Source organism: Pleurodeles waltl, chromosome 5 (assembly GCF_031143425.1).
Source record: "Pleurodeles waltl isolate 20211129_DDA chromosome 5, aPleWal1.hap1.20221129, whole genome shotgun sequence".
In the NCBI taxonomy this organism is placed as follows: Eukaryota; Metazoa; Chordata; class Amphibia; order Caudata; family Salamandridae; genus Pleurodeles; species Pleurodeles waltl.
The window spans coordinates 1609129041-1609154159 of NC_090444.1; the positions used below are offsets into that span (position 1 = coordinate 1609129041).

At 41.3% G+C, this 25119-nt stretch overlaps 1 protein-coding gene across 1 annotated transcript in view; it reads right to left on the minus strand.

The window, feature by feature from the left end:
• Positions 1 to 25119, minus strand: part of ROCK2 (Rho associated coiled-coil containing protein kinase 2) — a 508887-nt gene that overhangs the window by 139455 nt on the left and 344313 nt on the right. Inside the window, exons 10-16 of the mRNA XM_069235939.1 lie at positions 20952 to 21015; positions 17528 to 17616; positions 17244 to 17292; positions 16126 to 16261; positions 15926 to 16017; positions 6486 to 6732; positions 5481 to 5587 (exon numbers count right to left, since the gene is read on the minus strand). Of these exons, the coding sequence (XP_069092040.1) occupies positions 5481 to 5587; positions 6486 to 6732; positions 15926 to 16017; positions 16126 to 16261; positions 17244 to 17292; positions 17528 to 17616; positions 20952 to 21015 (784 nt within the window). The remainder of the gene's footprint in view (positions 1 to 5480; positions 5588 to 6485; positions 6733 to 15925; positions 16018 to 16125; positions 16262 to 17243; positions 17293 to 17527; positions 17617 to 20951; positions 21016 to 25119) is intronic.

A 25119-nucleotide genomic window follows, 5' to 3' on the forward strand; every position in this document is an offset into this window, starting at 1 on the left:
GCAGAGCAGATTACACAGCCCTAGTTCAGTCAATTGAAGGTATTTATCCGAAAGCTATAATGGAAGTGGTAGAAAATTAAAAGTGAATGTACTAACAAAAGAGAAACAAGTGAAACCTCCCTCTAATGTAACATGTACATTTTTATAAAAGGGGGACTTATTTAGACATGAGACTATGGGTGCAGATTGCCTTAACAGAGATTCTGCTGCAAGGCTTGTTTTGAAACTGACCTTCAGGATGGGTTTGAACTCCACATCTGCAACCTTAAAGATCTATCCATTAAAAAGGCAAGTCATTAAGTCTCTTAAACAATGTACGCCAATTCCTATTCTTCGTGTGTAAAGAGGACAAGTCTGAAGAAAGGAAAATGTTACTTGCCCTGTAAGCATCTATTTGTGGCATGCAGCACTCTAGATTCTGATGCTCTGCATTCCCCTGACATCTAGTGTTGAGCTTGGATGTATACAATTTATTTTTCTTTGAAGAAGTTTTCAGAGTCTCGGGGTATAGTGATGCCTCCCTTGACTGGTAATTTGAATGGACATTAACACCATAGTTAGATTGTTTTCCCACAAAGCGGGTAAGGATGGAGCTAGAGCATGAGAATCTGTAAAGATGCCCATGCTAAAGAAAGTTAGAGAGAAAAAAAAGACATCTGCAACAAACGAATGTGTCCGGGCATGGTGATGCACGTGAATCTACAGAACTAGATACCATGAGAAGATGCTTTCAGGATAAGAAACATTTTCTGTTCGGACATGTGTAGTTGTAGAAACAGATGCTCTGCATAGAATGTGAAGCAGTTCCTTTGTACAGCAGTGCTAAGTGAGAGAATGTTGCATAAGATTGAAAAAGTGTACGCAGTACCGCCTGGTGCACTTAGGCCTGCTGTCAAGCCAGGACATCCACACAGTAGTGTTTGGTGAACATGTGTGGCTGCATCAAGAGCACACCTGATGGAAGTGCTGGAGACAGTTTGTCCTTCAGTTACGTTCTCCTCCGCCCGCTGCCTGTATTGGTCAGGGACATGTTATATGAGCTCCCCCATTTCATTCCACTGGGCTCAGTTATATCTCACCAAAACTCTACAGAACTGGTGACAAGCCAATCAGCAGCGCTTTGTAAGGCAACTAATTTCCCCATTGCGCCAGTCTTTTCACTTTGTGAGGAGGTGAGGCATCCCCAGTACCCTGAGCACTGGCCAGATGCAGATGGCATGCACCACCAATGAGTCTGATGGGGGCTGACCTCTAATGTAGGGTGAGTCAGAGGGTGAGGGCTTTCTTCAACTTTGGGGTGACAACTCTGGTCTTGACAGGGTTCTTGAACACCTCCTGTGTAAGCTTAAGCATTCCCTTAAGCAAAGGCAAGAATTGTGTGGTACGCTGGATGTGGAAGAGAGTTTCCACCAAGAAGTTCTCTTCTTCTGGTATTGTATGTAGGTTCATCTTGTGACAGGTAGCCACCATGCATACAACCTCAAGATATGAGATGGTATCATCAGGAGGGAAGGTTTGACAGGGTATAGGTAAGGGTCATTGATATCTGGAGAGACAACCCCATAATCATCCATAGGTCAATTCTGGGGTTCCTAGTTATCAGGAGCCTCATAAGGATCTAAGGGAGGAGGGCTCCCTTCCCCATAAGATGAATATGTAGACCCTCCTGGCAAAAAAGGCAGGAGGTGGAGGGGAAGCAGGAGATGGAAGCGATGGGAAAGAGGGAGATGGAGGTGGTTGAGGTGGAAGGAGTAAGAGCTGCCAGAGTAGGTTTTGGGGCAATGGAATTTTACCCTATTGGGACTTTTTTCCCCAGCTTTGGTGGTTGTGGGTGTGCCACTGCTGATTGATCTTCAAAAGTGAGCTTGCTCTTCCGAGATAGTCTCCTGCACCTGTGGTGGGGGCTTTCTAATGATTTTGCCCATGTGAGGATGAATAGAAAGTCTTTCCTGAAGGCATTGTAAGATCGGTAGCTCCTAGCTTTCAGAGTCTGCCTTGGACAGGCAACTGAATGCCGAAGTCTGTTTCGTCGTGGAGGCAGGTTTGGACATCAACTGTTGCTTTCACTTTGGAGCTGACTTTGAACCACTAGTGGGTGCTGATGGAGCTGTCAGCATCAAGGCAGGTCAGATCCTATAACGCTGGGTCGGCTCCACAGCCTTATACAGGTGCCAGCCATGGCTAGGAGGCAGTGGGGGCCTGGAAGGCTGTGTCCCCTAAAGTGGGCTCGATGCTCAGCCCCCAAGGGGCGATGAGTGCCTTTATGTATACTGGTACGCACAGCAGTTGCTTTCTGATGCTGGCCTAGCATTGGTTGCGGGTCTTGGATCTCAGAATCTGATGGAGATTTGGATTCCGGGCTGAAGGACACAGCCAGTTTATCATCCACATCTACTTCCGCTTCCTCATCTTTCCCAAAGACGTCAGGGGTATCATCCGCTCAGTGTTGTTCCATGGCATACCGAGCTAGTTGACAGTGACAATGATCCTGGATTGTCTTTTTATGACCGGAAGTAGAGGCAAGTGGAGCATGAGACCTCGGTACGCTCCGAGAACACGCAGAGGTTTCAGACCATGTGTTGATATGCGCACAAGTACTTCGAATGGCACTGTGGACAATAACAAAAGGTGTCTTTTCCATCACAGTTCTAACATTCTCAAGCACAAGACTCAACAAAAGGGGCTTGAGAGGGGCGAAGCTCCATGCGGGAGTCAGTGAAACGGATTAGGCAGACACAACAGTAAAGAGAAAAAGTTGGTGCACTGAAGGATTGTTCAGAGGCTACCAGGCATAGACAACTGAAGAGGACCCGATGAACAGCACCATGCAGAGTCAAGCCCCAGTGAAGCACATCCAAACCCGATAGTGGAAAAAAACAATCTAAATATGAAGTCTATGTCCATGAGCTTTACCAGTCAAGGAAGGAGTCACAGTACCTCGAAACTAAAGTTGTGCACATCAGAGCTGAACACTAGATAGCAGGAGTATGAAAATCATGGGTATCTACAACTGCACATTCCATGAACATATGAGTTTCAGAAGAGCTAGAATCCATTTACTGAAAAACTAGTTTAAACACAACTGCTTCACTCTAATCATTGTGAGGACCATCAATCTGGTACCTGAATATACACACCACCAGTACAGATTTAACTACAGACCACTCAAGCAGTAGAGTGCTAAACAAACAGGCAAAGGCCAATAGCATTATTCAACTTTGTACTAGTAGGCATTTAACAGACAAGATTTAATGTGGGAGGTTGTGTGGGTGTGTATCGTGACATTTGACAAAAATAAAAAGGCATTTAAAAATGTGTAATTGGATACAGCAGCATGCTAATACACCTGTTTGCCCATTTTGAAATACTCCTTATGTTGTAAAGCATTTCCATGCACTCTGGATTTAACTTAATTATTCTTAGAAAGGAGATTTTGTAGCAATGACAGCATTAGCAGATGCATGCAGTAGACTGGCACCTCCAAAAATGGTGAAAACCGAGCTCCCGAAGCAAGACGTCAAGAAGTGTGACACCCATAAACGGACCAGTTCAAATGTAACAGCACGCAAAGGCAGAGAGCTCCCTGCACTATGCCACACAGGGTTTAATGGTAAGGCTCCAGACCGCATCTGATGCCCTAAGCACTCCGAATTACATCCTCTGTAGCCCTTTTTTATGAAAAAAAAGGCCTGCAAAAAACAGTGTAATTGAAGGTTTCTCTCCTGCAAACCATCAAAATCTTTTTCCCAAAATATGGATTCCACCCCACCTGAAGTCCCACTTCATAGACATTTTATTGTCATTTGCTTCTTCCATCCATTACATGCATTTGCATTATAAATCATGACCTATCTGAAGGCTGCTGTTTTGCTAATGTTAGTTCGAGCTCCCATTCCCATCCTGATCCTGGGTATCATGGTGGCCTATCTATTGCCCTGCCTCACCCACTACTTGTCAAGTTGTTTTCTAAGAAGTGCACCCATTCCAACAACAGTGGCTTGTCGCAGAATGGAGACTACATTGTAATCTGCACTGCCATATGAAAGTCATAACCTTTTTGTTCTTTCCACACCATCTTCCCTAGAGTCTATACCCAGATTAGAAAATTTCTGTGAGAACAGAGAAGAGACTTTGGAGACATACTCTAATGCAGTAGTTCTTAACCTTTTGACTGCTGGGGTCCCCACACTTAATAAGTACTGTAATCCCAACACTGAATTATTATTAGAATCCAGGATCCCCACTATGTCATTATTGGAATCTAGGGACCCTGGCATATGCAATTTTTATGATGTGAACCGCAAAACAATACACAAAAATATGTAAACAAGCATTCAAACAACTATACAAATAATGAAATGCTTTTTTTAATTCACAAATATATATATATATTTTAATTTAATAGAAATGTTGGAGCTCTTCTAAATTCAACTGAAGCCAACATTTGTCCATATTATATTGTGTTTGACTTCTCCCACAAATCAATTTCAGGATACCAACTTCACTTTTAGGTTCCAATTTCAATTTCCTTCACATTTTTGGAATGTTTTCAAGTTTACATTTTACAGTTTCCTCCTTTAGTTACATGTACCTTAACAATCTGATCTCATTAGTTAATTTTCTAAGCAGTCGCCTACCCCTGGACTAGGCATTGCGGACTCCCAGTGGTCCCTAGACCAAAGTTTAAGAACAACTGCCCCAAACCCAGCTTATGGTGATAAATTTAACGATCTTATTAAGTCCCTTTGTAACAAAAGCTGAACAATGAAAGGCATTCACACCATAATCACACTACTTTTGATCCAAATTGTATATGGCTCAGGCATCATTTTCCCTTGATAGAGCAAAGAAATGCTACACTGAAGGCTATCCAATGTCATTCCCTCATATTCTGGTTTACGTAATGGGTCTCTTGTGCAGTGTCACTTATTTAGCAGTTTTCCCCTTCATGACGAAGGTAAACAAGTACTATAAAAAGTTTTGCACTCCACTCCTACGTGCATATGTAAAACATTTGGTAAGTACATTCTTTCCTTCAAAGACAATAGTATTTCCCAAAAGCAAACAAATTGGCAAAACTGGTAACTGGATAACCAGCTTTTATATAGTGCTTGTTTACATGTGTCATAAGTATCATGTTGTATCCCCAAAATGCAAATGTACTCTTGCTTTTGGAAATAAAGGGGCTTGCAGTAATCCAAACGTCTGATTTGCAGATTACATACAGGTCTCAGTGCAAGTTCTTAACCTTTAAGCTATCCTACTGGCATATTATTGCAAATCATTTTACATTTATTATGTATCACGCTAAAAAATTCCATCAGAAACTTGCTAATTTATGTTTGTTGTATTCCAGATATTCTACATACAGAACATTTCATGTATTTTGTAATGAAAACATTATAACATTCATAAAATGCCATAGAAAAAAGCCAGAAACACAATGGCATGTTATTAAATGAATATTTGGCATGTCTTACCTTTTCCAAACCTGAAAGCCTCTCCTGCAACTGCCTCTTCTCCATGTCAGCCTTCGTCAATGCTCCTGTTCCATTTTTTAACTCTTCTTCCAGACCAGATATTCGTGCTAAATTAAAAATCACAAGGTAATAAAGAACCTTCAATATTGTACTCAAAAGATGAAAACTGGAACGCTGCACCAACTCTATTCTAGTCTGTATTTTTACAGACAGGTCATCTTGGATTTATTTAGGTGCACCATGTGCATACTGACAGCAACTTCAAGCAGGTAAAAGTGCCTTGTGCTATAATAAATAGGGTGAAACTAGATAGCAATTTTATTTATTTTGACCTGTTCAAAAGCATTTCCCAACAGAAGTAACTAACTGAGGGTGCTTAGAAAGGCACCTTGAGAAGAAAATATTGTCTGGACATATATTATGAAAGAAACCAGACAATACTAGCATTGTAATGTCCATTCTTCCAAATAACCTCCTTGTTGGGCGTGTGTTCGCCATTTAAAAATTAATTGAATTTCGGATTCAAAACGATTACAAAACACCTATAATAATAAGTATTCAATGTGAAGCTGACCACATCTCTTACATTGGGGAATACAAGTATATAATATAATAATAATAAAGCAATAGCATTTTAACATATTGAAATCAGTTAATTTACATCATATCAGTGAGTAAGATGCACCCTTCAATGGATTTCTTTGCTAATATAAGAAATCCAAGTGCAAACCTAAAAAGGTTACTACAAATGCTCACTGTTTGGATGACACTGAATATAGTGGACCTAAAAATGGGTTTATATAAAACAGGTATTAATGCATTCGTATACCCTTTTACCACTAATTTATTTTAATAGCCAGTTCACTTTTCCAAAGCTAATACAAAAAACACTAATTGATCTTGCCAGTCCTACGTCATTTTGTTGAATTGAACAATGACTTATCAGGTAGGAGTAGCAAATTAATTGAAACAAATATTGCTTTTCTACAGTGGTGGCTCAAATACCTTGCAAATCGCTGATAATCTCTGAGCCATGACTTCGGTCTCTCCTTTCGGATTCAAGAGCAGACTGCAGATTAATGAAGTCCTTCTCTAGCTTAAGTTTAGCACTTTCGAGCAAGCAGTATTTATCTTGCATTTCCCGGTTGTTGCCCTCTAATTGCTGGATCTGCTTCGACATTTCAGTTTGGTTCTTCCGGAGTCTGGCAGCAGTATCCGACTCTGTTCGTAAAAGTGCGTTGGCTTCATCTAGCTGCAGGAACAGTAGGATGACACATTTGAGAGAAATTGTATGTTGTTAACATTGCCTAGCTTAGCAGGTAAAGTTGCATTTATTCTTGACCAAAAGTGAGACAACAGAATTGGCATATTAAAATAAAAAAAATAAAAAAGCTCCCTTAATGTAACAATTGTTTAGCACCTTTGCACAAGACTAAAACCTGATTTCAGCGTTAGAAATTTTGCTTGTAACATCCAAGCAAAACCACAACAGGTCATACAGAGCACAAAAGAGGAACGGAGGAAATTCAGCAATATGATGTGGAGGCTAAATTAAATTAACTTTGACGGCTTTAAATCCCAACTTTCACTGAATCTGAAGTCACTTGGATTCACCCTGGACACAAACCTCACACTCAAGGAACACACTGCCAAAAAACCAAAGATGGCCTAGTACCAGCTCTTTCCTCTAAAGAAAGTGAAGGAAATGTTACTTACCTAGTAAGCATCTATTTGTGGCAAGTAGTGCTCTAGATTCACATGCTCTGCATACTTCTGCCATCTAGTGTTGGGTCCGGAAGGTTGCAAGTTGTTTTTTTATGAAAGTGTTTTGACTCACAGGACACAGTGACTCCTCCTTTTCTTTGCAATGCGTATGATCCTTGACTCTATCTTCAGAATATTTTCTCGCAGTCGGTAATGAATGAAAGTAATACGAAGGAAGATAACCCCTAAAAGATCATGCGTGACAATGTACATTATGCACGGTAACAACCATCAGTGACCTGGGGAGGCAGGTGGGTATATGTGAATCTATAGCACTACATGCCACAAACAGATGCTTACTGGGTAAGTAACATATTCCGTTTGATGGCATGCGTAGTTGTAGATACACATGCTCGTCATAGACTGCAAAGCAGTGCCTCCATAAAAGCGGTGGCTTGCCTGTGGGTGTGACATTATTTTGGAATAAAGTAAGTAGCACTGCCTGTCCTACATCGGATTGTTGGTGTGCTAAAATGTCCCCACAATAGTATTTAGATAAAGTGTGTGGTCTTGACCATGTAGCTGCCCTACACATGTCCGCTATAGGCATATTGCCAAGAAATGCCATAGACGCACCTTTCTTACGTGTTCAATGTGCTCTAGGGGTAATAGGAAAGGCCATTTAGCTTTTGCATAAGAAGTTTGGATACATTTAACAATCCATCTTGCTATAGTAGATTTTGTTATGGGATTACATTTATGTGGTGGAGAAAAGGCAACAAAAAGTTTTGTCTTCCTAAAATTCTTAGTTCTATCAATATAGAACATAGGTGTTCTTTTCACATCTAATATGTGGAGGGCTCTCTCAGCAAGCAACTGAATCAGATTTTGGGAAAATAGCTGGCAATTAGATAGTCTGACTGATAGGAAATTGAGACACAACCTTAGGTAGGAAGGTTGTATTAGTGCTAAGAACCACCTTATCTTTATGTACCTGAACGGTTCTAGTACTGTTAATGCCTGAAGCTCACTTACATGTCTGAGGGAAGTGACTGCAACTAAAAAGGCTACCTTCCATGATAGAAACTGTAAAATACAGGAGTGCATTGGTTCAAACGGTGGTCCCATAAGCCTGGTGAGCACTATATTCAGGTTTCAAGAAGGTACTGGAGATAGTCTTGGTGGTATTACTCTTAAAATCCTTCCATAAAAGCCTTTATGACAAAGATTTTAAAAATAGAAGAGCACTGTCTGTTCTGCAACTAAGCAGCTATAGCTGCTCAATGTAACCTTATAGGGGTGCATGTTAAATTTGCGTTTGCAAATGGAGAAGGTACAAAATACCATTCTGTGTAGATACTTGAAAAGAGTTCATGTTTTGAAAAATACATTGTTGAGCAAAACGCTTCCACTTGGCTGCATAACAAGCTCTAGTGGATGGTTTGTGAGCTTCCTTAAGAATGTCCATACAGTCTTGTGGTAAGTTTAAATACCCAAATTCTATGAGTTCAGGAGCCAAATTGCAAGATTCAAGTCCTTGGGTTTGGGATGTCTGATTTGGTCTTTGTTCTGAGTGAGAAGGTCTAGGTGTAGAGGTAGCTTCTGTGATACTACTGATAGATCCAGTAGTATAGTGAACCACAGTTGTCTTGCCCATGTGGGTGCCACCAGTATCATTCTGAGAGAGGTTTGTCTGAGTTTCCGAATCACATAAGGAAGAAGAGGGAGAGGTGGAGAAGCGTAAGCAAATATCCCTGACCAATTCATCCATACAGCATTGCCCTTGGACTGACGGTGTGGAAAACTGGGAGACGACGTTTGGGTATTTTTCATTCTCTTTCCCAGTTCCCATTTGTGGACTTGTTGTGGCGTTCTGCTGAGGAGGTTGGCAAAAGTTTTGTGTGACCCCAGAAGGTGTTCTGCTAACAGCCGATTGTTATGAAAAATGGCCCAGTGACTAATTGTCTGTGCAAGGCAAGACAACTGCAGTGAATGTGCCCCCCACCCCCGTTGTTGCAGATAAGAAATGGTTGCCATGTTATCTGTGTGGATGAGGACCATTTTGTTTTTGAGATGTGTGACAAAAGCTTTGAGTGCTAGATGAACTGCTAGCATCTCCGGATAGTTGATGTGCAGAATATTGTGCACATGGTTCCAAAGACTTTGGATTGTCAGGTTTTGGAGGTGAGCACCCCATCCTATGCGAGAAGCACCTGCTGTCACAATTACCTCAGGGACAAGGTCTAAAAGTGGCTGTCCTCTGGAAAGATAGGTTTTGTTCCATCACTGCAGGGAATGAAAGGTGCAGCTGTCTACCAACACTAGATCGTCCAAATGACCCTGTGCTTGAGACCACTGGTGTGAGAGGCATTCTTGCAATGGAAGCATGTGAAGTTGTGAATGTAGCACGATTGCAATCGCCATCATTCCCAGAAGTTTCATGATTACCCTCACTGTAGTCCATTGATTGGGATGAAAGTGAAGAAGCTGTGTTTGGGGGTTTTGTATCCCTACTGCATTTGGATAAGCTACTCCCATGTTTATATTGATTACAGCCGCAAAATAAGGTTGTACCTGTAGTAGGGTGAGATGGGACTTCTGGAAATTGACTGTGAACCCTAACTGGTGAAGCAGGTCTATTGTGGTCTAAATGTGGTTGAGACATTGTGGAAGAGAGCTGTGATGGGACAGTCATCCAGGTATGGATATACATGGATCTTTTGCCTGAGTAGATGAGCTGCTACTATCGCTAAGCATTTTGTAAACAATCTTGGTGATGTGGTGACCCAGAATGGAAGCACTTTGAACTCATATTGTTGTCCTAGAATGACAAATCTGAGGTGTTTACGGTGCACTGGATGTTAAGGAATATGGAAGGGAGCGTCCTTTAGATCTAGTGCTGATAAAAAGTCACCTTGTTGTATCAGGGGTAGCACATTCTGTAATGGACCATATGAAAATGTTCTCACAGGATGTAATGGTTTAAGGATCTGAGATCTAATATGGGTCTTAGTGAGCCATCCTTTTTGGGGATGAGAAAATAAAGGGAGTTCACGTCAGTTCTTGTTGTTGAAATGGAACTGTTTCTCTGTTGTAATTTTGTGCCAATTTTGTAGGAAGTGCTGAAGTCGTCCTCCCCCAACAGGTGTTAAATGATCTGTTGGAAGCTGTAGAGAGTCACTGTTTGGGGACAGTGGCAGATGCTCGAGAGGAAGATGTTTTCCCCCTATGACATCCTCTGTAAAATCTACTGTTGGAGGATACATGTGATCGACGGATACATGTGATTGACCCTTGTTATATGAGGAAGATGGTTCCCCTGCCGCAGGTTTGGAAGGTGGTTTACACTGTGTTTTTGCGAAAAGTACCACGAGAGGAAGGGAGTTGTAGTACTCCCATAGATTTAGCCAACTCGTTGTCTTTTTTCATTTTTTCCAAAGCCTGAATACTTGTGGCCCAAAAAGGTGTCCCTTATCGAATGGGACATTTAATATGGTCTGCTGTACCTCTTGCTTGAAAGCAGAAATACGAAACAATGCATGGCGGTACAGTAAAACACTAGTATTAGTCCCAATGGCTGCTGTATCAGCGGAGTCTAGAGTACTGCGAATGGCATTATTTGAAATGAACTGTTAACGATATCCTGTCCCTTCCTCCTGTGCTCCTTTGGCAGATATTGGATTAACTGCTCCATGTCGTCCCACTGGACATGATAGTATTAGGCTAGAATCCTTGTGTATCGGCAATACCCCAATGATTTGCTGCTTGAACAGCAACACGCTTACCAAATGCGTTGATAAGCTTACTCTCCTTGTCAGGACGTGGTGCATCCTGAGAAGCTTGTGAACTGGCTTTTTCTAGCATTAGAGACAGCCAAAGAGTCTGGTGGAATTTGTCTCGATGTATATGGGATCTGAGGGAGAAGCTTTGTATTTTTTTCCGTGCCTGGAGTACTTATACAAGCTCTAGCTGGATCTTGGAAAATAGAATCTGCATGTCTGAGCATTCCCTTCAGCACAGGGAAATATTGGGTAGATTTATGAGAGGATGTTAGTGTCTCAAATAGAAAGTCATCATATACAGGATCTTTGTGGAGGGGTGCCTGATGATATGTGGCAGCCCTCCCCACCAACTCTTGAAAAGATGTAGTACCCTCAGGGGGTGAAGGTCTCTCTATGTCAGGATTAATATATGTGTCAACATCATACTGTGACCATGGATCTATGTCCTCACGAATATGTGATGTATTCTCACTAATCTCATGAATATCGTGACCTGAGTGAGGATACCCTTTGGGAGATATGGCTAATGGGTCTTCTGTAGAGTGTTGTGGAGAAGAGGTTTGTGGTGGTGGAGAGGTAATGGGTAGAGGAGATGTAGGTAGAGGTGGAGGTGGATGAATCTCCTGCAGTTCCTTGACCACCCTTTTCTGTTTTGTTGGAGGTTCATTTGTGTCCAAAGCCTCCTCAAAAAAAGTGAGCTGTCTTCTAGGAGGAGGAGTTTTTACCAGTACTCTTCCAGTATGAGGCTGGATGTGCAATTGAGACTGCTTCGCTTAGAGCTGTTACTTAAAGCTGTGAAGAGTTGGCTCCAGAAAATGTTTTGGCTACGAAGATGATTTTAGATCGAGTTTTTTCTGTACTGAAGAAAGTTTATGTTTCGGTGCCGAAGATGTTATTGCATAGTCTTTTCTATGCTGAAGCGGTGGACAGCAAGTGTGATGTGGAAGGTTTCGGGGCCTAAGACACCGACACATGGCTTGTAATGGAAGGAGTGGTTTAGGTTTATGTTTCTGTGCTGAGCTAGAGGGTGGGGCATCTGACCCAACTTTTTGATGCCTGCCATGGCCAGAAAGCAGTGGTGGATCAATAGCTTCTGTATCTGAACTGAGTCTTTTGGGTGGAGTAGGGGCATGTTTACTCACTGCGTGTTGAACTGGAGAGATCGCCTTCATTTCCAGAGTCATTTCGACCTCTGAATAGGAGTCGTTGATTGGAAATGACTCCTCTTCAGCAGCCAATGCCTTCTGAATCTCTTGCTCCTGTTCCGTGTCCAACGTGATCTCTTGCATGCCGAAAACATCAAGTGTTTCCTCAAATTCAAGTCTCTGCATTTCACGTCGATGAGCTCTTCAGTCCCGTACAGTTTTCTTTGAGCGGAACAGCTGGCAGGCCTCACAGGCTTCTTCTCGGTGTTCCGGTGACAGGCAGAGGTTACAGACCTGATGGCGATCGGTCAGAGGGAATTTGGAGCAACATTTCGGACAAAAAAGGAATGGAGTCTGTTCAATCAGTTTTTCATTCTCAAGTATGTCGAATGGAGAAATTGACTACCCTAAGGGCACGGCCCCAAGGGCCTCCATCAAAAAATTACTTATACAGTCTTTTTTCGATCCCGAAATGCAATGTCAAAAAAGAATATCGCATCGAAACAATACCGCCAACTGGAGAGGTTTCCCAAACTGAAGGAGGAAGAAAACAATCTGAAGATGGAGTCGAGGACAATGCGCATTGCAAAAAAGAGGAGGAGTCACTATGTCCCGAGACTGGAAAGACTTTCGAACAAAAACAACTTGCAAACTTCCAAACCCAACACTAGATGGCCAAAGTATGCAGAGCATGTGTATCTGCAGCTACACATGGCATCAAACACTGTTTTTTCAAAAAGTGACTTCACAACTGCTGTTCAAGCCTGTTTACTATTGCATCTGGATGGTGGTAATACCCTGTCCAATGGCCTTCCAGACTCCACACTGGCATCCTGCTCAGGGCCTGAGGAAATAGGATCACATCACCACCATCCTGGTGGCACTCCATTCTAAACTCTTGCCAGCCCGCACCATTTCCAACAATAGCTGCATTACTTACAAAGCCATCACGACCAGTACCGCCCACTTATCTTACACACAAGTTCACCATCTCTGGTGGTACTCGGCACACCCACAGCCAGGACACCATCAGACTAAGAACCGTAAAAAAGACAAAGCAGAGCAGCTAAGCAAAAACAAGGTGCATCTATACACCCAGGATCTGGAAAAAAACATTGCCATATTACATATCGCCAACACTACATCACAATACATTATTGCCCACAATCCAACTATCTCACCTATCACTCTGACTATATGTTCGTCCCTCACCATGACAAGTGCTGCATTTTATAGAGGCTAGGGCTATAGAAATACCAAAAACACACATAAGGAAGCATAACGGTTACTGTCATCAGAATATCACAATTTTCTACCTTTTCCTCGTCAGAATTCCAACATAATAAAGATATATCAAGCAATGCCAAGTGTTTGACCAAAACCACACAGCTGACACCCACAAGCCATGTACGTATAAGTCAGCTGCTAAACCATTAAATCAACAACTAGTAAAGACTGCCCATAAAATCAATGGCCACAGAAGACTGCCTTTCTAACCAATGTTGTGGGTGCACAAAAGCAACCACACACAGCATTCACAGCAAATGGAAATGCATCCACAGAAAACCAAGGTAGTCTAGCCTGCAATCACCATACAGTAAAGCCTACTCAACATATAACCTGAAACCAGAAAGGTCAGAAGAACTGTTGCATGGGACAGAATGATACATCCTGTGTCATAAAACGTTCAGAAGAAAAAAAAAAAATTTAAGATCACATCCTCAGAATTATTCACAATTAGTTTAGCGCCAAGCACAGCATGCCCCTGTTGCATGTACAATGAATCCAGCCACGGCACAGAAATTCATTGGATCGCTTTTCCAAAAAGAAACTATAAAGCAGCCTTGCCGAATCCAGGCAGAAAGTAATATCAGAAAAGAGTGCAGGGGATATAAGGACATGGAAGAATAGCCACCTCTCCACATGGCCCAAGAATTCAGTAACAACTTTCGAGTGGTATAAAACAGCTTTGAGACACATTTCAGCACGGAGGTGGTACTAAGCCTCCAATATCTTTACTACTCGCACAGCAAACCAACTGTGATAGTTGTCCACCCTATAGAAAGGGTGGAGGCAGGAGGCAATTGCCAGTAAGGCTAATCTTTCAAAAGGACTGCTGTAAGGGCGGTTATAAGCAACATAAGCCTCCTTCCAGTCCATGAATAATGGAGACAGTCAGGGAAAGGAAAAATCTTAATATCTAGCACAAAACCTAATAATCTGAACAGATGTACCACTCTTCCACGAATCTCAAAGATAGGGTACTAAAAAGAAGACAGGTCAGAGAAAGCCATGGTTTTCCTGCCAAAGGCCTTATAAATTATAAAAGGAGCGTGTCATTATCTGTATGATATAACCCCAGATCCTGATCTTGATGCAGGGGCCATTTTGATAACAAGAAAGGTGCTGGTCATGGAAGAAAAAAGGACAAACCTCTGTCTTCCTTCATACAGACTGATTACAATGTACTAAGTGGGGCCTGGGAATAGTACAAATCCACCAGATGGAGCAAACCAATTTAAGAATGACCTGGTGCTGTGCTTTACAATAGGCATTCCTGAAAACGGCAGGCCTCTGGAATATCAGACTGCATAAGTTCAATCTTTACTTACAGTGCTGCTTTATTGGTTTCCCATAAGAAAAGTGTGAATACAAACCATAAAGACAATAGGCATCATCATATAGCTCAATAGTAAGCCCTTGAAAGTAAGCTGACAAATCACATGCATAGTAGCAGTATTCCGTGCATTAACACCCTGCACTGGAGTAATAGTTCAGCCACATATTTTAATATATTTTTGAGGGCCACGCCATGATTTACAACACATTCCTCCACCCTGGCACCCCAATCAGTATCATTAAACCACTATCATACAGAAGGAGCCCTCTTAGAATGCCAGTGACAAGCGATATCACATGTTGCAACTAGAAGTCCTACAACACCATGGGGGTCTGGTACCACGTGGCCCACGCCATCCATCCATAAGACAAATCTTACAGTCCTCTAGGGGATATCACTAAAAAAAAAAAAAAAAAAAGCGTATAGCTGCTTGACAGCATATCTACAACTGAACAAAACAATGATAAATAAAGGAAGACTAGGGGTATATCTAGAAACAGGGCAAATACCAGCATCCAGAATAGAGTCTGCTTAAGGGAAGTAGACAAACAGCACTTCTAGGTGAGAGGTCAGGTATGTCATAATGCGGAGGAACTAAAATCCTTTATGGAATTAAAAAATCAGCTCTGAGGCTGACACGAATCATCTTCCTAATGCACAGGCCTGAGGATGCCAGAACTGGAGGAACAGCTATCTAAAGCCACAGATATGGAGCGCTACAGCAAATCCCAGCTAGTGGGGTGATTGATTGGTTGAGATGTTCTGCTAGTGAGCCTTTTACTGATATAATTTCAAAGTGTGAGGAGCCTCTCTTTCATCTTCTGGTGTCACAATCTCTGGCTAAATAAAGTCTACATCTTATTAACATCCTCTCTGAAAATCTCAGTTTGGCTCGGTCAATCCCAATGCTAAGAATGCTGGCACTAACTACAGTTTATCTGCAATCCACGCTCAGAGAGTGTGTGAAGAAGAAAGCAGACTGGGACAACTGCCCTGAAAGAGTGTGCTGGGAGAGATAAGGGAAATGGTACCAATTACCTAAATGAAATCAGAACGTAACTAACTATTGTTAGTTGCCTCACTATTATGTGCTCTCCTCCTCAGTCCAGGCCCACAACTGTGTTTAAGGAAATTTTATAGTGGGCCAGGACTTGAATAATGACATTTCCATAGCTCCAAACTGAAAACACTTGCCTGTCTCTGTAGCTGATTGATTTTCTCGTTGGATATTTGGGAGTTATGATTTCTTTTTTTAAGGTCATCCAGCTGATCTTTCAAGCTGTTAACTGAAATAAAAAACATATTACCAATTGTAAATTCTTGCACACAAGGATGTATAATCAATATATGGAAGGATCACCATTTCAATTGAGAACATTAAAAAAATCACTTACCATCATTTTCAAGGCCCCGCTTCTTGTCCGCCTCATTTTCAGCTTTCCTTTGGTATTCTGCATTTTTGTGTTGAAGAAGGGCTTTTTCCCGTTCTAGCTGCCTTGATATGGATTCCAGATTTTTCCTCACATTAATCTGCAAACAACCAAAAGAAAAGTATGAAATAAGTGCAGAAAGAACAAAACAGGACGCTTCCCAAGTACTCAACTCACAAATTCAGAGAAGGGCCAGGCACTAAACTAAAGGTACAATTTCCTCCTCATCCATAACCTACCTATGTCACTTTCCTACCTCACTATGAAATGTCTTTTTCGGTTCATCAAAGGCACATCTCTAAATAAAGGACCAACACCACATTCCATAAACACCATATCAAAAGAAACGTGCAGGACAAAGATAAATGGTCCCTTTGAGGCAGGGCTAACACAACGCTACAAAACTGCTCTTCTTTCACCTCTACACCCCTGAATTAGCACAAACTCCTTCAAGCATTTATCTTGCTGGTAATTTGATGAAATATTACAGTTGTGTATATATCCTATGGAAAGGAGGCCTTTTCATAGATAACGAAAGTGTTGTGCAACAAGATGTAACAGAATTTTGTTAAGCTGATATTGCCAAAAAAAAAACACTATTCCAGTCAGAGATTATAAGAATACATTGCCCTGACCTACAGATCGTTGACTAAACGTGTTCCAAGTTGTAGCTTTGGTATCATTTTCTGCGTGGAGGTACAAAGTGTTTATGCCTTACTGTCTAGAATGACATGCAGGAATAAGATGGTGCTGAATGGGATGCTGGGTGAAAGGTGAAGTCAAAGACTATCATTACTATGATGAACACAGCAGACCATATGTTAATGATGAGTAAGACCCCTTCCCTGGATGTATGACTGAAATTTTGAAATACTGAAATATTGAAACAAATATCACCTACTTAATGAAGCAAGAGTGATGATACAGAAGATTAAAATTCAATTATAAATGCAAATAATACAGCTAATAAAGGAAACCTCAGTACTCGTTTTGTATAAAACATGGAGTATTAATAGAACATTCTGCATAATGTTATATGAGATCTTTATTGTTATAGATTAATAAAAAGTTAAACACTTTACCTCTTCATCCAATTCCTTCATTGTCTTCTCTAACCGAACATTTGCTGTTCTAATAAATAGGACAAAATAACTTTGTTATAGCATCTCTAGAAAATAAGTGACATTATATTCTTGTTCATGCAACACATAATGAGCCATTTCTCAATGGCATGCAGATTTGTAAGCCCAGTGAATTCTTCATGAGTACATTATATTTATTTTAGATGTTTTCAGGGTGTACCATATCACTTTTACATCATTTACAATACACTACACTTAAGAAATATGTATACGTATATTCTTACCTGAACTTTTGTTCTATCTCATCTTTGGACTGCATTTCATTGTGGAGCTGTTCTTCCATCTGGTGCAGTTTCTTTTGTAACTGTACAGACTGACAGAAAAAAACAAATTAGTTAAACATGGGGCAAGAGAGACATGCACATGAATGAACAGAGAAACAATGCCACAGAGGAATACTGGGTTCTTATAATACTAAGAAAGTGGACAGTCTGCCAAAGAGAGAAACACAAAGATAGGGCGACATCTGCCCCAACAGTCTCATGCCTTACAGAATTATGTCCTGAATCGACCTTTCCCTGTCTGGTACCCAAGGTGTGAAGCCCATCAAACTGAAAACTAAAAAACAGATTGCTTGGAAAAGGAGGACATCTCCAGTCACCTGTGGGAGGCTACTTGGACTCTCAAACGGACAGACGCTGCCATACCTCCAGCAGGTCAGGTGGAGGCCTGTAAACCCTGAAGCAATCCACCCGCTGCCCCCACTGTTACCACATGGAACTGGTTGCCAGAATTATCTATTACATACGTCCCACTCAAAACATAGTTGACACTCACACAAAACAAAGCATGCTGATAATTTCCATTTTCATGAATGCTCTTACATTTTTATAAAACAGAATGCATTGCCTGGCTATTTTCATACACCAAATATATACCTGAAGGGAACAAGTGAGGTACATCTGATTCTAACTTCACTTACTCTGGTTTAACATACATGGCATTTTAGTATAAGGTTACAGTTAGCAAAGTGTAAAAACTTTTGCCTTCGTGCCCCTAGCAAAACCTTTAGAGAAGAAACAGTTTCCTGACTATTTTAAGTCACCCACCAGAAAGTATGCTTTTTACCCTGGTTACAACAGGAGAAAGCAAACTCTGAGCTCCATGCTTCCTCCGCTTGATTTTTAACGTGCGGAAGTATTTTTTATTGTATGTGGTATCCATCTTGTCTTGTTCACGTTTTATAATATTCAATTATGAAAAAGGCCTGCAAAGTGTGTTCAGCATTAGGATGACCACAGAGGAACTAATAACCCAGACAAATAATTTGTAATGCAAGGCTTGCTTGAAACACACCTCACATGACATGCATTGCTTCTTTTGCCCACTGACAGACAGACATCTGGATGTCCACAAAGGTCTGGACAGGGGTTGTCAAGAAATTGTTTGTTGACGCCTTGGAAAGTCCCAAACATTTTAGTAATGTAAAGTCACGCTTGTGGTCATCTTGTATCACGCTGCCATCACAAAATGTTTTACTGTGATTGGTTAGATGCTTAGTGCACGTGTAACACCATGCATTTTCTGATCAAAATCACACCGTGTATTTGCCTATAGTGATGAAGAAATCCCCTTTCTGTATCCTCATTGCAGGATGTATTTTCACGCAGTTGTGGTATTCATGCATAAAAGTTCTGGCAGATGTTTCTCTTATCGGACATGCTGTTTTGCTAAACATATGGCCCCATGAATTCATTAATACAGCTATATATGAAACTTTGCCTGTCTCTTTATTTAGCTTCTACAAACGCACTTTACTTCTAGTAGTATTATTAACAGTCAGCATCCTACGCCAATTTCTCATCCTAGAAAGAGATACGTTCCCCAGTGCTGTCTGGGTGCAGGTTCCCAAATTGAAAACCTTATTTATGAAATTGGTTCTTGAAATCCACTAAATATGCAACAGGTGATCTCTGACAAAACTTCAATAACCTCTACAGGCCTTGGATACGTGGACTCTGAGTATCATCCAGGTAACTAACTTCCTTCTTAAGCTACGTTACGGGATCAAGCAAGTAGCATGCAAAAATAACGCCCTACTAGCAGCCACGCAGCTTCCTGCTCTGCCTCCTTAATTACATGAATTGATTTATTACTTGAGGAGTGCATATCCACACATTGACAACCAACATTCTAATAGAACCATCACCTAGGTTGAACAGTAAGCACAGATAGGAAAGGCACACAATTTGTCTCAACACCGCTCCCTCTTTCACAACACAAACCGCAAAGGGTGTACTTGCACATTCCTACACATACAGGATACAACATACACAAGTAAACATCCAACAGTGACTCAAAGAACTCAGTCAACAATCAATGCTCGTCTAATTTCTTTCTGCCCAGAAAGTACACACCCCTACACTTCCAAAGAATGGCTCTTATAAGCTTCAACTCAACCAGTAGGACACTATTCCCTCTGCACAACATACAGCAGTCCCATTACTATTTCAGACATTCAGTGCAAATGCAGAAAGAACTTTGTAGACTTCCACTATGCCAGTCAGTTCCAGAATTCACTGAATGAGAAAAACTCTGCTCTCACCCACATCTTTAGGTAAGCCACACACACAATGAACTACAAACGTCCCATATGCATTGCATGCACATAGTGAATTATGCAGACATAAAATTGGGCAATTCTAAAAAGTGAACAAATTTCAATTAATTATCCAAATCACACTGCTTAAGTATTTTCACAACAAAAATCATGAAAGAGGCCTCTTTGCACTACTAATCATACTCAATATGCACTCTACACTAAAGTTAACAGTCAATATTTAAACAGAGTGCCATCATTCAGGCTGAGCAGTAACTCAGATGTGAAAGCCACACAAGAAAAAAGACCGAACAAAACTGCAAGTGGTGGATATTAAGTATTAGAAAAGAACCTAGCTTTGAAATAGATTACAAGCATGTATAAGACACAAGTTAAACAAAAATAAAGGTCCTTTGACAGTCTTTGAATGAGGCCTAAAAGAACATTCAGATTATTCAGTTGTGGCTCTATCCCGGAGATCTCCTTCTAAACACTGCCAATGTTTTCTAGTCTTTTCTTGTTGCAGTTCACAGCAACAATATGTTCTTGAGTATTCTGTATAGCATCCTTTATTTTGCTCCTTGAGTAGGGCTTAAAGATGTGGCAAACTGAAGATCATTATCCAGTGGTCCTAGCAAATATTGGGCACTTCAGAGTAGTGGCAATAGTACTGAGCAGTCATATTGTGAACTGGTACCAAATGCATCAACTCAGATAAAAGGCTGTCAAGATCCCTGGAAGACTCATAGCTGCCACCAAAGGCACTCAGCCAGATACAGGATTGTCCAGAGATCCCTGGATCTTCAGTGCCAAAGATATTTTCTCAGATATTAAGGTTACCAGTTCCAGTACAGGCTTTGTATTTTTTCTTAATTGGTTTCAGGAGGAGGAAGGGAGTTTCTAGCAAAGCAAATCTACAATTAAAAAAAAAAAAACAGGTTTCTAAAGCACCCTAAACTAACAAGGGCATTCCCACATATAGTTAAGTACTAGTGAGACTAACTTTACATCAAGTTCCTTTTTACCATTGCTGAAGTATTGTGAAAAGGATCAATTTGTGCTGGTCATGGTATTGCTCTGTTGTATTTTACAGTATAACAGAAACTTACCTCAATAGCAGGTTGCTTCTGGGCCTCATGTTCCCTACGTGATAGAGGTGTGTCACTTAGCAACCTGTATAAGTAAAGAAAATAAATATCCATTACTCAAAGAAGGCAACAACACTGGGGCGCAATTAAGGATGCTTCAATCTGTTCCTTTCAGCTTTATCAATAGTCTTTTAATATCCTTGTGATACCTTGTACAGTATTTGCAAGACATCTCAAGCGGCCTTGTGATTTTAGAACGCAAAATAGAAACAATGCTTAAAGGTTTTTGTAATAAGCTCCTAACAAATGTCCTTCTAACATAATAATATAATTTACAATAAAAGACAAAAGAAAGCCAAATGTGATTAAAAATAGAAATATTTAATAGTGACTACCATGATTTCAATTGATCTTTGGAGCAATTTAATCAAATAAATGTTTTAATCATTGTTCTTACATTTACATAGACTTTACAATTTCTTTCCTACTGGATGCCACTCCTTGCACAGAGTACAGGCAGCTAAGGAAAGTCCGATGGAAATAAAAAAAAAAGCCACAGAAGCAGCCAGACTGCAAAGGTTTCTAAGAAGAACTGAAGGAACAAAACATCCATATCCAGATAAAGCATTTTAATTTATCTTTAGCACGTGTGTACACTGATTACACTACGGCACAACATGTGCTAATGCCACAGTGGTTTTAGACTTCCTGTGCTGTTCTCTTAATTCTATTTCTTTGATAAATGGTTTGCTGATGCTGCTGCATCCCTTGCATATCCAAGACTCTGAGGATATTATTGGTACTAAATCTTTTGCTTTAGAGTATGCGGAAGCTTTAGAGCATCCTTAGAGTGTGTTGATTTCCTACAGCAAACTTGATGATCCTCCGATTGTTTAGAGTTTAAATGTGGGCTTTAAAGCAAGATTCTGCGTTGCACAGAAACCAAGCAGAGTAGGACAAAGGATCAGTTCACCATGTTATTCCTTTAAGGAGTGAGCCACAAGTGCAGGCTCAATAGCCTCTGAAGCCAGAGGTTAAACAACATGTAAGAGCTATTTTAGATCAGCTACAATATCAAAGTATAATAGTGCAGTGCAGTTCTATTATGATGACCCTTCTTTTCCCAGTATTAAATCCTGAGGCATCATATTGAATAGTTTTAGATCATATAAATGTAAACATGCATACACAGTCCAGGATTGATGATGGGCCTACTGTAAAAAAAAAAAAAAAAATATATATATATATATATATATATATATATATATATATATATATATATATATATATATATATGGAAAATGTCACTTACCCAGTGTACATCTGTTCGTGGCAGGAGACGCTGCAGATTCACATGCTTTGCACATCCCGCCATCTAGTGTTGGGCTCGGAGTGTTACAAGTTGTTTTTCTTTGAAGAAGTCTTTTCGAGTCACGAGATCGAGGGACTCCTCCCCTTTCGGCTCCATTGCGCATGGGCGTCGACTCCATCTTAGATTGTTTTCCCCGCAGAGGGTAAGGTAGGAGTCGTGTATTATAGTAATAGTGCCCATGCAATGGAGTAAATATGTATGTACATAATGTAGTTTAAAGTGATATATTTACAAATTTACAAATGTTCAAGATCAACTTCGAAATGGCTACAGGCTCCTGGGGAGGCGGTGGGCGCATGTGAATCTGCAGCGTCTCATGCCAAGAACAGATGTACACTGGGTAGGTGACATTTTCCGTTCAATGGCATGTGTAGCTGCAGATACACATGCTTTGCATATACTAGTAAGCAGTTCTCTCCCCAAAAGCGGTGGTTCAGCCTGTAGGAGTTGAAGTTGTTTGAAACAAAGTTCGTAGTACTGCTTGGCCTACTGTGGCTTGTTGTGCTGTTAACACATCCACGCAGTAGTGTTTGGTAAACGTATGAGGCGTAGACCATGTGGCTACCTTACATATTTCAGTCATTGGAATGTTTCCTAGAAAGGCCATGGTAGCACCTTTCTTTCTAGTTGAGTGTGCCTTTGGTGTAATAGGCAGTTCTCTTTTTGCTTTGAGATAACAAGTTTGAATGCATCTAACTATCCATCTAGCAATGCCTTGTTTGGAAATTGGATTTCCTGTATGAGGTTTTTGGAAAGCAATAAATAATTGTTTTGTTCTGTCAATATAGTACATTAACGCTCTTTTGATGTCTAATGTATGTAGTGCTCTTTCAGTTACAGAATCTGGCTCTGGGAAGAACACTGGTAGTTCTACTGTTTGATTCAAGTGGAACGGTGATATGACTTTCGGTAAGAATTTAGGATTTGTTCGTAAAACTACTTTATGCTTGTGTATCTGAATAAATGGTTTTTGTATGGTAAATGCTTGTATCTCACTTACTCTTCTTAGAGATGTGATGGCAATTAGAAATGCAACTTTCCATGTTAAGTATTGCATTTCACATGAGTGCATGGGTTCGAAAGGTGGACCCATCAGTCGTGTTAAGACAATGTTGAGGTTCCACGAAGGAACTGGTGGTGTTCTTGGTGATATAATTCTCTTTAGGCCTTCCATAAAAGCTTTTATGACTGGTATCCTAAATAATGAAGTTGAGTGCGTAATTTGCAGATAAGCTGAAATTGCGGTAAGATGTATTTTAATGGATGAAAAAGCTAGCTTTGACTTTTGTAAATGTAATAAATAGCTGACGATGTTTTTAGCAGATGCGTGTAATGGCTGAATTTGATTATTATGGCAATAATAAACAAATATTTTCCACTTATTTGCATAGCAATGTCTAGTGGTTGGTTTCCTAGCTTGTTTTATGACCTCCATACATTCTTGTGTAAGGTCTAAGGGGGTCATTCCGACCCCGGTGGGCGGCGGGCACCGCCTGCCGGGCAGAGACCGCCAAAAGACCGCACCGCGGTCAAATGACCGCGGCGGTCATTCTGACTTTCCCGCTGGGCCGGCGGGCGATCTCCAAAAGATCGCCCGCCGGCCCAGCGGGAAAGCCCCTGCAAAGAGGAAGCCGGCTCCGAATGGAGCCGGCGGATTTGCAGGGGTGCGACGGGTGCAGTGGCACCCGTCGCGATTTTCAGTGTCTGCAAAGCAGACACTGAAAATCTTTGTGGGGCCCTGTGAGGGGGCAGTGGCATGGGCAGTGCAGGGGCCCCCAGGGGCCCCATGACACCCGTTCCCGCCATCCTGTTCCTGGCGGTAAAAACCGCCAGGAACAGGATGGCGGGAAGGGGGTCGGAATCCCCATGGCGGCGCTGCTTGGAGGATTCCCTGGGCCAGGGGTAAACCGGCGGGAAACCGCTGGTTCCCCTTTTCTGACCGCGGCTTTACCGCCGCGGTCAGAATGGCCCAGGAAGCACCGCCAGCCTGTTGGCGGTGCTTCCGCGGTCGTTGGCCCTGGTGGTCGGTGACCGCCAGGGTCAGAATGACCCCCTAAGTGTCCGAATTCTAAGATTTCAGGAGCCAAATTGCTAGATTCAGTGATGCTGGATTTGGATGCCTGATCTGTTGTTTGTGTTGAGTTAACAGATCTGGTCTGCTTGGAAGCTTGACATAAGGCACTACCGAGAGGTCTAGTAGTGTTGTGAACCAAGGTTGTCTTGCCCAGGTTGGTGCTATAAGTATGAGTTTGAGTTTGTTTTGACTCAATTTGTTTACTAGATACGGAAGGAGTGGGAGAGGGGGGAAAACGTATGCAAATATCCCTGACCAACTCATCCATAACGCATTGCCCTGAGATTGATCTTGTGGGTACCTGGATGCGAAGTTTCGGCATTTTGCGTTTTCTTTTGTTGCAAATAGGTCTATTTGTGGTGTTCCCCATTTTTGGAAGTAAGTGTTTAGTATTTGGGGGTGAATCTCCCATTCGTGGATCTGTTGGTGATCCCGAGAGAGATTGTCTGCTAACTGATTCTGAATCCCTGGAATAAACTGTGCTATTAGGTGAATGTGGTTGTGAATCGCCCAATGCCATATTCTCTGTGCCAGGAGACACAACTGTGTCGAGTGTGTTCCTCCCTGTTTGTTCAGGTAATACATCGTTGTCATGTTGTCTGTTTTGACAAGAATGTGGTTGTGGCTTATTATGGGTTGAAATGCCTTTAACGCTAGAAATACTGCAAGTAGTTCTAAGTGATTTATGTGAAACTGTCTCTGCTGAGTGTCCCATTGTCCTTGGATGCTGTGTTGATTGAGGT